This window comes from Camelus dromedarius, chromosome 5 (assembly GCF_036321535.1).
Source record: "Camelus dromedarius isolate mCamDro1 chromosome 5, mCamDro1.pat, whole genome shotgun sequence".
Taxonomy (NCBI): Eukaryota; Metazoa; Chordata; class Mammalia; order Artiodactyla; family Camelidae; genus Camelus; species Camelus dromedarius.
In genome coordinates this window covers 58,366,803-58,379,912 of record NC_087440.1, presented here as the reverse complement: position 1 = coordinate 58,379,912, position 13,110 = coordinate 58,366,803, and the positions used below count along the sequence as shown (strand labels likewise).

The 13,110-nt window shown below is 39.0% G+C and overlaps 1 protein-coding gene across 5 annotated transcripts in view; it reads left to right on the top strand.

Annotated features, from left to right (window-relative positions):
• The window catches only part of RTN1 (reticulon 1), a 349,573-nt gene that overhangs the window by 329,313 nt on the left and 7,150 nt on the right, over positions 1–13,110 (top strand). For all 5 annotated transcript variants that reach the window (XM_031453802.2, XM_064485998.1, XM_064485997.1 and 2 more), the window contains 5 exons: positions 7,248–7,455; positions 10,006–10,144; positions 11,610–11,679; positions 12,178–12,224; positions 12,310–12,368. In XM_031453802.2, coding sequence (XP_031309662.1) covers positions 7,248–7,455; positions 10,006–10,144; positions 11,610–11,679; positions 12,178–12,224; positions 12,310–12,368 — 523 coding nt within the window. The remainder of the gene's footprint in view (positions 1–7,247; positions 7,456–10,005; positions 10,145–11,609; positions 11,680–12,177; positions 12,225–12,309; positions 12,369–13,110) is intronic.

Genomic DNA, 13,110 nt, shown 5'->3' with positions numbered 1-13,110 from the left:
TTAGTTCACTAGAAGATACCATCTTGAAGGCCTCTATGTATGTATGTTTAACTATTTTACCCTGTTTCCATTATGTTTCTCTAGTGTAATGGCAAAACTGAGGGAATAAAGTAGGAAAAGTGACTACTGTTTCTTTAACTTTTTTGTAGTGACATTTGTTTGCCTGACAAAAATCAGAGTAATGAGCTTTTGTCACCGCTTTAGACACTGGGTTGTAAAGAACTGAGGTTTTTCTAGCTTTCTAATCCTTTTCGCAAGGTAGTTAATTATTGTAGTCAATTATTGGAAGCTTACTAAAAAGTAAATGAAAGTCAAAACAAACTTTTTCAACAGTTCTTTTGTTGAAATGCTGATATTGTTTGTGAACAGGAATTTCACACATTTTCTTGCCTGGCCTTTTAAAAAGTAGTATTAACTTGTCACACAGCAAATGGTGCAGTACTGCCTGAAATCTTTTCTGGACCAAGATGAAATATAAATAAATATATTTAAGAATATATTACAACAATGCAGATAATTTTGCACAATTTATTGCCATTTTATATCATCCACATTTTGCCTTATAAATAAAATATGAATGGTTGCACCACTGTCTTTTCAGTTCATACATTTTTAATAAACTTTATGAATACTGGAGTCACTATTGGATCATATAATTCAATACATTTGAAATAGTGTCCCAACCCCCAAAATTTTGCACTGCAGCAAAGGATTGTCTTTCTAGAAATTTGACATACAGTTTTATTTCCATTTAGCTGTTAATTGAAACCTTGGATCACTTCTCCTATTTTATTTCTTGGTTGGATTGTGGAAATGAGGGTAGCACTGATTTCAGCATTTGAGATTAGGATTCTTCAAATCTGCTAAATCTGCCAGTGCACTCTCGACTGAATTAGTTCTAAGTTAGCTCTAAGGCAGGCTTCAGTGTGTGCTCCCACCTGTGGTTTGGGGACTAAGATGAGTTCACCAAGCCCAGCCTATTTATCAGATTGATGGAACCTACTGATCTCTTATTTCATTGCATTGCTCCTTGGTTTTTAGCAAAGTAATTTAATTTTTATAATTGGCAAAGCAGTGCAATAGTTTACCTGTCCTAGTGAGTATGCTTGGTAAATGTGTGTTAAATTCTCACCCAGCCTTTTTGGGTTGAGGATATTGAAAGAAGAGACAAGCTATCTACATTTTGTTGTATCCAAAGGCTACTCGTGATAATTTGTTGCAGTTACAGAGTTACTTACATTTTTCTTACTTGGATTCTAAGGAAACTATTCAAATACCCATTTTTCTTGGTCAGGTACTATAAAGCTTCCTACGCAAGTTTACATCACTCTAAGCAAAATTAAAATGTGAGAAATTGGCATTTACACAGCAGCTTGGGAACACAAATTCCCTCTGATCACACTTCATCACTTCCTACCCTTCCCACTGAATCATCAGAGCCTCCGGCTGTTCGCTGGCACTCTGACCACACACAGCCATTGTCGTCCTCCCAGCCCATTGGTTCCCGGTGGTCTTCACTGCTTGTCATTCCCAGCCTGAGCCCAAGGTTCTTTACTTCAATTCTGTCTTCTTGGATCTTTGACTTGTCTAACAATGCTCCTTGTGCCAGTTCACAAACCTGGGTCAGGCAGTCCCACTGTCTACAGATCAGAACACCCAACCTCTAACTCTGTTGACTGGATCCATAGAGGTTCTTGAGTTTAACTAAACCCTCTTTACTTCCTGGCAGTTCTTTGAGACCTTACTGTATTTTTCTAGATCAGTGCTTTCCGATAGAAATGTGATGTGAGTCACATACGTAATTAAAATTTTTCTAGTAGCCACATTAAAAACTAAAATGAAACAGGGAAAATTAATTTTGACAATATGGTGTTTTTAATCCAGCATACCCAGAATATTAGCCTTTCAACAACAACAACAAAATCAGTATAAAAAGCATTGAGATACTTTTTACATCCTTTTTTTTTGTACTAAGTCTGAAATCTGACACATAGTCTACACTTGCAGCACGTTTTCATTGGGACTGGCCACATTTCAAGTGCTCAGTAGCTACCGTGACTCATCACTACCGTACTGAACAATGCAGGCCTGGACCTCCCCTACCCCTATCCTCTTTTCAAACCCTACCCCTTTCCTCTCACTCTCAGGAGGAATCGTGACTCATTTTTCAGGAAAGATTTGAGTAAGTCCACCTTGAGCCACTTTATATTGTTCCCTTTGCACCTCAACACATCTGTAACCAAGCCCATACTTTGATAAAATGTTCCTCCATCTTTACTCAGCCCTTCACTCTTCTCCCTTCTTTGAAAAGACAGAGCTGTGACTAGTCCTATCCATTCCCGCCTTCTCTGAGACTTTGCCCAATCAAGTATCTGCTCTTTCCAGGATCTTCACTCCTCCCTTTCCACCAACATTCCCAGGTTTGCTCAGCCTCAAGGGTTACTTGTTGCTATTACAACCCAAAATACCATTCTCTTTACCATCTTCTTTATTACTGTGAACCTCCCACCATGGGCCCAACCCTTTACAATACAGCTTCCATCCTCACCTAACACCTAACACCGCTCTCTGCCCGGTTATGAGTGACTTCCCAGTCTCCAAAACCAGTAATCCTTTCTCAGGTCCCATTTTCCTCATCTACAGCATTCCACTCTGTAGCCTACCTCTCTCTTCTGTTAAGTTTCTTTCTTCTTGACTGCCATAACCAACACTATTGTTGGACCCTTTCTAATACACAGGCAGGACTCATTTTACAGCTTCACTCATTTCTTTGAGTCCTAAACTATGGTTTCATCCTCAATTGCATCCATTTAGTCTCTCCTGTCTTGGAGGTTTCCTCTGCTCTCATGGCTTCAATCATCATTTCCACTCACAACACACCCAAGTGTGAATATGCAGCCCTCTTAACTAAATGTCAGCCCTGAATTTCCAGTTCCCTACTTACACATCCATTATGAATATCATTGGGTTATGATATTACTGGCCATTTTAACTCAGAGCTACTGTAGCAAAGCCTATAAAAAGAAATCATTTTATTTCAAAGACTCTGAAAAATTAGTAAGTACTGTGTGTAATTGTCAGTCTCATTTCACTTGTAATCCCTATCCCATCTCTGCCCCAGGCTGTGTCAAAATGCCCTACTTTGATGTCATCACAGCAGAACCTAGAGGTATAAAAACAGGTGTCAGCTTTTTCCCAAATCAGTTCTCCCTCAGATTTCCTATTTTTGTCAGTGATGCTAATCACTCTGTCACCCAGCTTTGAAACCTTGCTTTCACCCTTAATTAGTTCTTTCTCCCACAGCTAATTAGTCACCATTCTTGTCAACTAATACTTCATAATATTTCCCTTTATCCACCCCATCTCCTTAACAAATTGTTCATTCACAAACCATTCCACATCCTCTTTCATCAATTCTAGGACTATCCCTTCCTTGAACTCAGCTTTGGCCACCTCTGACAACACAAGATACATTGACATTGATGCAGCATTTTTTTTAAATGAGTATCCAGTCTTCCCAGCTAGATCTTAAGTGCCTTAAGAACAGGAACAGAATTTTATGATCTCTTCATTCCTGTGCTTACCAAATAAAGAGATGACCAATGACTGTTTACTGTTGATAATGACTTGATTTCCCTGAAAGAAAAAAATTCACTATAAATTTTCTAGCTCTGAAAGGGATAAATCCAGATTTAAATACAATCAGGTTGCCCCCAAATTAATTCTGCATACTCTGGGAATCATTTAACATCTAACCACATAATGTGAGAGAGGCAACTGTTTTATTTTGGAAAAAAAACATTGAACTTAGGATTTGATCTTGCTTATTTAATTAACTAGTCGATATATAAGTTTCTTAACTTCTAGTTTCCTTGCCTGTTATACACATGTCTAATGGAGTTTATTGTGAGATTTAAGTGAAGTAACACCTGAAAGTACTTTGAGCATTTCAGAATCTGTGTAGAGAATCATGTCACAGACTACCTAGAATCTACATCTCATTGATGTTTTAAGATAAAACTTTTGTTAACCTCCTAATTAGAAACCTCTAGCAATTTTTAGCATGTTGATTAAAGACCTGTAACAAACTAATGTTATTTAGTTAACTGTTATTGTTCTCTGCCCAAAGCTTCTTCAAGTAAAGCCCCTACCTGGTACCTATCATTCTCAGGCTGTTTGAACAGAGGTATGGAGATTCAAAAGGCTTTTCTAGAGGCCATACCATTTTTAACGGGTGTTAATGCAATTCGTTAAGTGGGGATTCACTTGAAAATAGGAGATTTTATCTCCTCTTTGCCTGAAAACTACCTGCAGGGTCTCCCGTGCCCCTTCACTTCATCTCAGGGGTGGGTAAGACTGCTATCCCTAGCCCTGAGGAGTAACCCCCTTTAGCACAGATCATTCCGTCTTTTGTTGTTAATGACTAGCTAATCTTTAATGTATTATCCCCTTCTGGGTCTTTGGATCTTTCATTAAAAAAGACGACCAAAAAAAGTGGAATTCATTCTGATAGTGGAATGTCAATGTGACTGGTGATTGGGGCTGGGAGAAGAGAGAAGCTTTGGAGCAGCAGTGCTTTTCCTTTGGTCTTGGAAGCCTACTTTAAGAACTAGTACCACTCAAAAGAGAGAAAAATCTCTGTTTCACCCCAACACTATGATCCTCTCTGCTGTTTCCTGCATTGTAGAAGTGTTGTAGAAGAAAGGAAACAAAAATTTCCCCAACAAAATAGCTGACTACTGTAATCTTTGTGAGTTAATGTCATTGGTGGGCCAGGTAGTGGTGGGTGGGGAGTAGGTGGGAATGAATGACAGGTCAGCTCAAAAGTAAATTCTCTCTGCAGCTTCGGATTGCTGGGGCATCCTCAGCCTGTTATAAAAGATCCCCCCTCCTACTTGAAGCCCCTAATTTACTCTCCAGCCAGAGAAAGTCTGCTGCTGAGGGTTAATGCTCTACTCCACAACATTCCTAACATTCCTTGTGTCCTCTTAACAGTTTCAGATTGTCATTAGGCTTTGTGACCTTTTCAGTGCTGTTCTCTCAGCTAGTTACCTACCTGAGTGTGATGGGAGAAGTTCCCTGCTCTCTTCAACCTAGTCACCCCAGTTTTCCTTTGAGACTGGCATCTAATTCTTAAACCAGGTGCCTCCAGGTACACTGCATATGAAGCTGGTAGTGTAAAGAACTGCCAGTCTCATTTTGTCGTGAGATGGGAATGTTGTGTCATATTTTCTCTTTCTGAAGATTTACTGACACAGCATTCTATAAAAACAATTTGTCAGACACATGCACCCCAGTGTTCATAGCAACACTGTTTACAATAGCCAAGACATGGAAACAACCTAAAAGTCCATTGACAGATGACTGGATAAAGAAGTTGTGGTATATTTATATAATGGAATACTACTCAGTCATAAAAAAGAATAAAATAATGCCATGTGCAGCAACATGGATGGCCCTGGAGAATGTCATTCTATGTGAAGTAAGACAGAAAGAGAAAGAAAAATACCATATGATATCACTCATATGTGGAATCTAAAAAGAAAAAAAAAGACAAATGAACTTACGTATAAGCAGAAATAAACTCACAGACTTAGTAAACAAACCAAGGGGGAAGAGGGTGGGAAGGGATAAATTGGGAATTTGAGATTTGCAGATACTTACTGGTATATATAAAATAGATAAACAAGTTTATACTGTATAGTATAGGGAACTATATTCAATATCTTGTAGTAGCTTATGGTGAAAAAGAATATGAAAGCAAATATATATATATTAATGTATGACTGAAACATTGTGCTATACACCAGAAATTGACACAACATTGTAAACTGACTATACTTCAATTTTAAAAAATTTGTCATTGCAATATGCATAGACCTTGAGAGCCTTATGCTAAATGAGATGAATCAGACAGAGGAAGATAAATACCATATGATCTCATTTATATGTGAAATGTAAAAAAGTTGAACTCATAGGAACAGAGTAGAATGATGGTTACCAGGGTTAGGGTGTGGGGGAACTAGGAAGATGGTGGTCAAAGGGTACACACTTGCAACTAGCAGACAAATAAGTCCTGGAGTACAGCAAGGTAAATATAGTCAACAGTACTGTATTATATATTTCAAAGTTGTGAAGAGACTTGATCTTAAATGGCCTCACCATGAAAAAGAAATGATAATTATGTGATATGATAGAGGAGTTAGCTAATGCTATGGTGGTAATCACATTGAGATATATATATATATATATCTCCAGTCAGCATGTTGTACACCTTAAACTTACACAATATTATATGTCAATTATATCTTCAAAAAATCATTTGTCACTTGCCCAGTTGGAGAATACATTTGCATACATTCTTCAGCAAGTCTTCTGTGCTTTTTTTCATAATCTGGTGACTGGAATATTCAAAATATTTCCATTTTATATCATATTTGAAGCATCATGGCCTTATTCTTTTGAACTTCACTTTTTGTTTCTAAGTTGAAAGAGGGAAATAACTGAGTGATAGATGTGATGTATATTTTGAAACTTGTATTCCAGATTTTTAAGTCACAGAATGTAAGTGAACAAATCATGTGGTACAAAATGGTTTAATCCAAATGTCACTTCCAGGGTTTCTAGAGACAGCTACTAATCTTTCAGTTTTACTCAATTTGGAGGCAGGCCATATCTTTATTCACAAGCCTGTGGTGTTGGCTGGGGTCTCCTGTACCTGCTGCCATGCTCCTAAAGGCTCCACTTCTCCAGAACGTCTGCTTCATTGTTGCTGCCCCTTCTCAGCAGCAGGGACATGTACATGACTGATAGACACATCTACAGGCCACCATGGAGACACTGAACTGTCAGCAGGGCATCAGGATATATGGGATCAATGCCAACCAAAAGAAGAGAATAGGTACTTAGCTTTTTCAGTTTTGTTTCAGAGCCACATAGTTTGGGCCACTGTGCAGATGACATAGCCCACTGAGATTTGCTCATGGAGATGTGACCACTGGATACTCAACAGCCTTTCCTTTATCTGTGAATTTATGGATTCTCCTCTGTAATGGGAAAGATTCTTCCAACACATAATGGAATGGCAGTAAGTGCCCTGGGAATAGCCCTGTGTCTACTCACTTGTGTTTAGGAATCCAGAAGCTGGTGAGTAGCAACCGTGGCTTTACAGAATGAGCTGCAGCAGCTCCCCGAGCAGCCCCGCCGGAGTTAAGCGGTGTGTCTGTGTGTGTGTCTCCTCCCTGCAGCTATCGACCTGCTGTACTGGAGGGACATCAAACAGACGGGGATCGTGTTTGGGAGCTTCCTGCTGCTGCTCTTCTCTCTGACCCAGTTCAGCGTGGTGAGCGTCGTGGCCTACCTGGCCCTCGCTGCACTCTCGGCCACCATCAGTTTCCGCATCTACAAGTCTGTTTTACAAGCTGTGCAGAAAACCGACGAGGGCCACCCTTTCAAGTGAGTGCTCCCCCCAGACCAGCCCTTGCCCGCCTCTCACGTGGTTCTCTCAGCTGCCTCTGTTTCAGTTCCTGCGCATATTGGATCATGCTTCTCTGACACCTAACAGGCCTCGTGGAGTCTCCTTTAGAGCTTTCTTTTTTAATATCTAATATTTCTGGTAAATTTCTAAAACAAACTCAGTTATCCCTATTCTGTAACTTGTTGATTTATTGAGCTTTTACATTTTGATTACCACTAAATATTAAATATTTAACTCTAATATTAATTTCTATAATTTCTATAATATAGATTATTTTCTTGTGTGTGAATTTATGAAATGTTAAAACATTATATTTAATATTAGTTTTATATTTAATTATTACTAATAGTAATCATAATCCATTATATGTATAAAATGTTTTATAATTTAAATAATATTTCAACAATTACTACTCCCAATTCTGTGTAGAAGGCAGAACATTATAATCCCTATTGACAGGTGGAAAAACTGAGGTTCTAAGAAGTAAATTTGAGTAGCCCAAAGTCATATGGTAGTAAATAGCACAAAGGCAGGACTAGGCTGTTTGGATTTTTACTTCTGTGCTCCTTCTGGAAGTTTAATATCAAAGGCAACCTTCTGAGAGATGCAAGGTTCACGAACAGTCTTATGCACCCTCTTCTGTATTTTTATACAGGGGAAATCTGATGAGAATGAACGCTGAAGAGGAGTTCTTTCTTTTTAAAAGGCAGTACATTAAGAAGATGTATGAAACGTGGCAGAGGGAGATACTAGCACTGCCAGCTGCATGCTACCCAGCATACTCCTGAGTCTAGCTTGTGAGCCCCGGGTATCTTAGCACTGATTGTCAGAGTCACCCGGTGCTGGCCCCAGAGTGCAGGCCTCACTACAGGAATCCTCACCTCCTGTCACTCAGGGATATTTCTGTGTCCTGGGCGAGACTTGTAGTTGCTGCTGCATATAGTCTCTGAGCCAGCCCCAGTAATTCGCTGGCGATGTCTCTGAATCCTCCCAAGCTCACGCTCACTGGTTAGCTGAATCAAGGCCTCGGGACACCAGGCTCTGAAAAAAGAGGGAAGTGACTCTGGTGTTCGTTATGAGGGCTGGTGGACAAGAGGGAAAAGGCTGTGTATCAGACCTCCCTTCCCAGCCTCTGGTTCTTGGCCTCAGTCAAGGCCAACAACTGTGTCAGACACAGTTACAGTTTGATCATTCTTGCCCTTGGGATATATTTGGCCTTTTGCTAATGCAGAGTTAATGGGTCTTCCGGGCTATAACTTGGCAGCACAAGTCCCATCCCAAAGATTGGAAGAGCAGAGAAGTGGAATGTCATCTTGCCAGGGTGAATACCACACCTGCTTCAGTGACCCTAGCCCATGACCAGTATCCACACCTCTAGAGTCTGCCCTGCCCCAGCCTCTGCCCTCAGCCATCCAAGAGAGGCTGGTTTCTCCCACGTTCTTGGACCCAAGGCTGTCAAGTTATACTGAAGACTTAACTCTCATTTGGCTTGTCTTCTTCTGTAACTACCCAGTTGTAAGACCAAGAGTCTAATTACAATTAGCTCAACTACTTTTATCTTCTATTAGGAGACAAATTTAAAATGTAAAACTTTCCTTTGGCTGAATTGTTTTTATCAGTAAAAGAAATATCTAAGAGTACATTTTGATTCAAAACATACCATCTAGGCAAATCAGTATTTTTCCATTGTTTTTCTAAAAAGCCAAACATTTAAACATAAACTCCCTAAAACTCAAGCCAAATTCACTTTACTCTTTTCCTGTCAATTCTGAGAGTTAAGTGAGCTCTGTAAGTAGTCTAGAAATATCCTCTAAGTAGACAACATGGCAGAGGGAGGGAAGAAAAGAGAGAGGATGGCCTCTTGGAGGAGGGAGAGCAAAACAGGAGGATAGATTGGTTTCTATATATTTGAGGAGCCTGGTTTATCTACTCAAGAGTTCATTTAACCATTTAAACAAATGGAAACTAGAATTGCCACTCTTACTAGAACCAGCTAGCATTTTAATATGGCCCAGGTCACTTAGGTTTTCAGAGTTCTCTAGAAAACCCTGAAAGTACTTTCCAGAATTTAAACATGAAATCTTAGAGTTTTGATGACAAATAATAATTGGCAGCTAGGATTTTCAGATGTCTCAGTTATTTAAAAAGACAGTTCATCTTCATGCAGCCAACAAGAAATGAGGACTTTCACAATTGCCTGGTGGGCCAGAAGTATACAGAGAATTCAGCAAATGAGCTGATCTTGGACTGACTTTTCTCTGCTCCCAGCCAGTTGCTCTGAATTATCAGCTCACACTGTAATGCTGCCTATGGGAGACAGAAGCAGACACAGCGTCCCACTGAAGGGCCATGACTCCCATGTTCCCCAGTGTACTGGCTGCATGTGTGTGTGGTGCCCTGCAGCCTTCTGGCTGGTATAAATCCTTCAGGATGACCTGGCTGTCATCCTCAGAGTTGGAAAAGGAAAACTTTTAGCTGTTTCATAATTCCCTCTGATGGAGTTCTCTGTGGGGATGTTTTGTCGACAGGGCCTACTTGGAGCTCGAGATCACCCTGTCTCAGGAGCAGATTCAGAAGTACACAGACTGCCTGCAATTCTACGTGAACAACACACTTAAAGAACTGAGGAGGCTTTTTCTCGTTCAGGACCTGGTGGATTCCTTAAAAGTACGATTGCTTAAACCATTCCATTTGACAGTCTTGAGTTTTTTTCCCTAAAGGTACAATGTTATAAACTACCACATGGTGAAGAATTAAAAAACAAACAAACAAACAAAAAACTAATGCTAATTATATTCTAGAGTCAGGAAACCTTCAGCTGTACAGTACCATGGAGCTTTTCCAGTCTAATCCCCTCATTTTACAGATAATGGAACTATGGCTCAGAGAGGTTGAGACACTTGCCTGAGATTGCGCAGTGAGTCACTGACAGAGTTGAGATCAATCCCAGGTCACACAGCTTCTAGTTCTATACTTCTTACAACACATCAGGTTGTTTCTCCTTACCATTTTCAATTCCTCAGTCAGTTTCCTAAAATTAATTTTAAAATAAAAATCTAGGGAATGTGAAAAATATATATACTTTTTCTTGGAAAGAAATGCCGGACTCTCCATAAGGACAAGACATGTGGGCTGTGCAGTGGAGCCCCCAAAGGGTAGAGGACCTTGGGCATCTGGGTGTTATTCCTGGTGCTCTCACTGAATTCACCAGGATTCTGGGACCAAGCTGCTATGAGTGCACTGTGGTTTACATGTAAAACCAAAGTCATCAGTCATGATTCAGCAGGCCATGAGCAGAGGTGTGGGAAGTCCAGGCAAGGTTGTCGTGAGTTCCTCGTTCTCCCGGAGTACTTTGTACACATAGGGCAGGTGGATGTACCACTGGTTGCTCTGTAACTGAGGAAGAAAGAGCAGAAAGAAAGTGATGAGACCTTGACCCTCAAGCTGCTTTACTTGTAATAATATCTTGGCAAGTAATAACTAGAGGAGACAGCAGGGAGATTACAATTACTTATCTTAGGGCTCTTAAGGTGACGTTTCTGTTTATATTTGTAGTGTAAAAATTGTGGGCCAGAATGGGGATCAACAAACTTTATCTGTAAAGGGCTGTATAGTAGGTATTTTAGGCTTTGCAGGCTATGTGGTCCGTGTTGTGGCTACTCAGTTCTGCCATTATAGCAGGAAAGCAGCCAAAGACATTACATAAATGAATGACGGTGGCTGTGGGCTAGTAAAACATTGTTCATGAACACTGAAAATTTAATTTTATCATTTTCTCATATCACAAAATGTTATTCTTGTTTTGATTTTAATTGACCATTTCAAAATCCATTTTTAACTCATGGGCTGTACAAAAAGAGGTCAAGGGCCAGTTTGATGACCCTACGCTAGATTGTTATTTCATCAAGTCCCTCAGATCTGACAACAAAGCAATCAAGAAATCCAAAGCGTTCTGCGAGAAGTGAAGACTAGATCTTCCTTCAGTTATTCTGTAATGAGCTTTATATGCTCTTACATTTCCTGTTGAAACCATGATGTAGTTACCTCAAGTTTTAATCTAAAGAACTCAATGAAATGAGACTCCTATCTGTCACAATGGTTTTAGAGCACTGATCATCATTCTGTTCCTCAGTTTGCAGTCCTGATGTGGCTCCTGACTTACGTTGGCGCTCTCTTCAATGGCCTGACTCTGCTGCTCATGGGTAAGGAGAGACGAGTGTGTTACGTCTTCTCTCGCACACTCTGTGAGCATAAAGTTTCCTAGGCTGTTAGCTGTTAGCTTGCTTGGATGGATTCTTAGCAACAAATGCCAGATTCTCTGAGTGCAGAGAACTTCCTTGACCATCATAGTTCAGCTATAGAGTATAATATATATTATGCAATGACAATGTATTTCTTGGTCTGAAGGTTTTTTTTCCAACCACAACTGGTTTTTTTGGCTTCAAATATATATCTGCTTCAATGGCAGTCACGTATAGAAATTCAAATTCATACACAGTGTACCCTCATTCCGAATAATGACTTAATATTCGTTAAGTTCTCAGCATGTTTTTGTTTTCCTTGTGACCTGCCCTGCCATCTTTTAGCTAGACTATTGGTTGCCATAAATAGTGCTATAATATACGTAGCTATATAAAAATGTATCTGTAAGCTTATTCGTACTCTCAGAATTTTAATACTATATTTGTTTTTCATCCCAGCTGTGGTTTCAATGTTTACTCTACCTGTAGTGTATGTTAAGCACCAGGTAAGTTCTATGTAGCATCAAGCATTCATGTTAAATTTTGATCTGGTGAACTTTGGATGTGCTCATGATTTCTTCCTCTTTGTAGGCACAGATTGACCAATATCTGGGACTTGTGAGGACTCACATAAATGCTGTTGTGGCAAAGTAAGTTACATAGTGCAATTCTTAAAAAGGAGGGATTGTCTAAGGTAGGCATTTGAGTGGATTAGGTAGGAGTAATAAAAGGATAATAAAATAATAGGTTGATTTATGATCATTCAGACCCATCCCAATTATATTATTTCAGAAAATAAGTATAAATTTAAAAACTCCCAAATTAAACAAAACTTTCATGGTTAATTTCAGGTATCATGATAAATGAGTTTTAGTGAATGAATGGTATTAAGCTCTGTTTGGGGACTGGCTCACTTCTAAGGAAGATGGGTTGGAGGAAAGAAGAAAACCTGATTTAGAAAAGTAAAATTAATTTATAACAGTTTAATTGAAATAAAAATAAGTTAACAAACATTTTCAATATTTTAAACAGTAAATATCACTAATTTTTGAACCATTGAAATTATTTTTAAAACTGAAAATATTTTTTCATCTTTGAAACTTTTGTTACATTTTAAATTACACTATTTCAACTCAACAAGTGTGTGTTTGCTTATATAATTAACACCATTGCTTTTTAAACCTGAGTCTAAATAGGCTATGTATTAGGAGATAAAGATTTCAGTTATAAGTAACTACAGTTCATAAAGTCATTAAACTTAGTAGTTTTCCTTAATTCTTAAATTACTGTTTTTAGATGCGTCTTTGTCTAAAAAGATGGTTTTTATTTTGTCACTATTACTCAAGATTTTGTTTTAATCAAAAGCAGACCTAGGCTTCAACTACACAAACA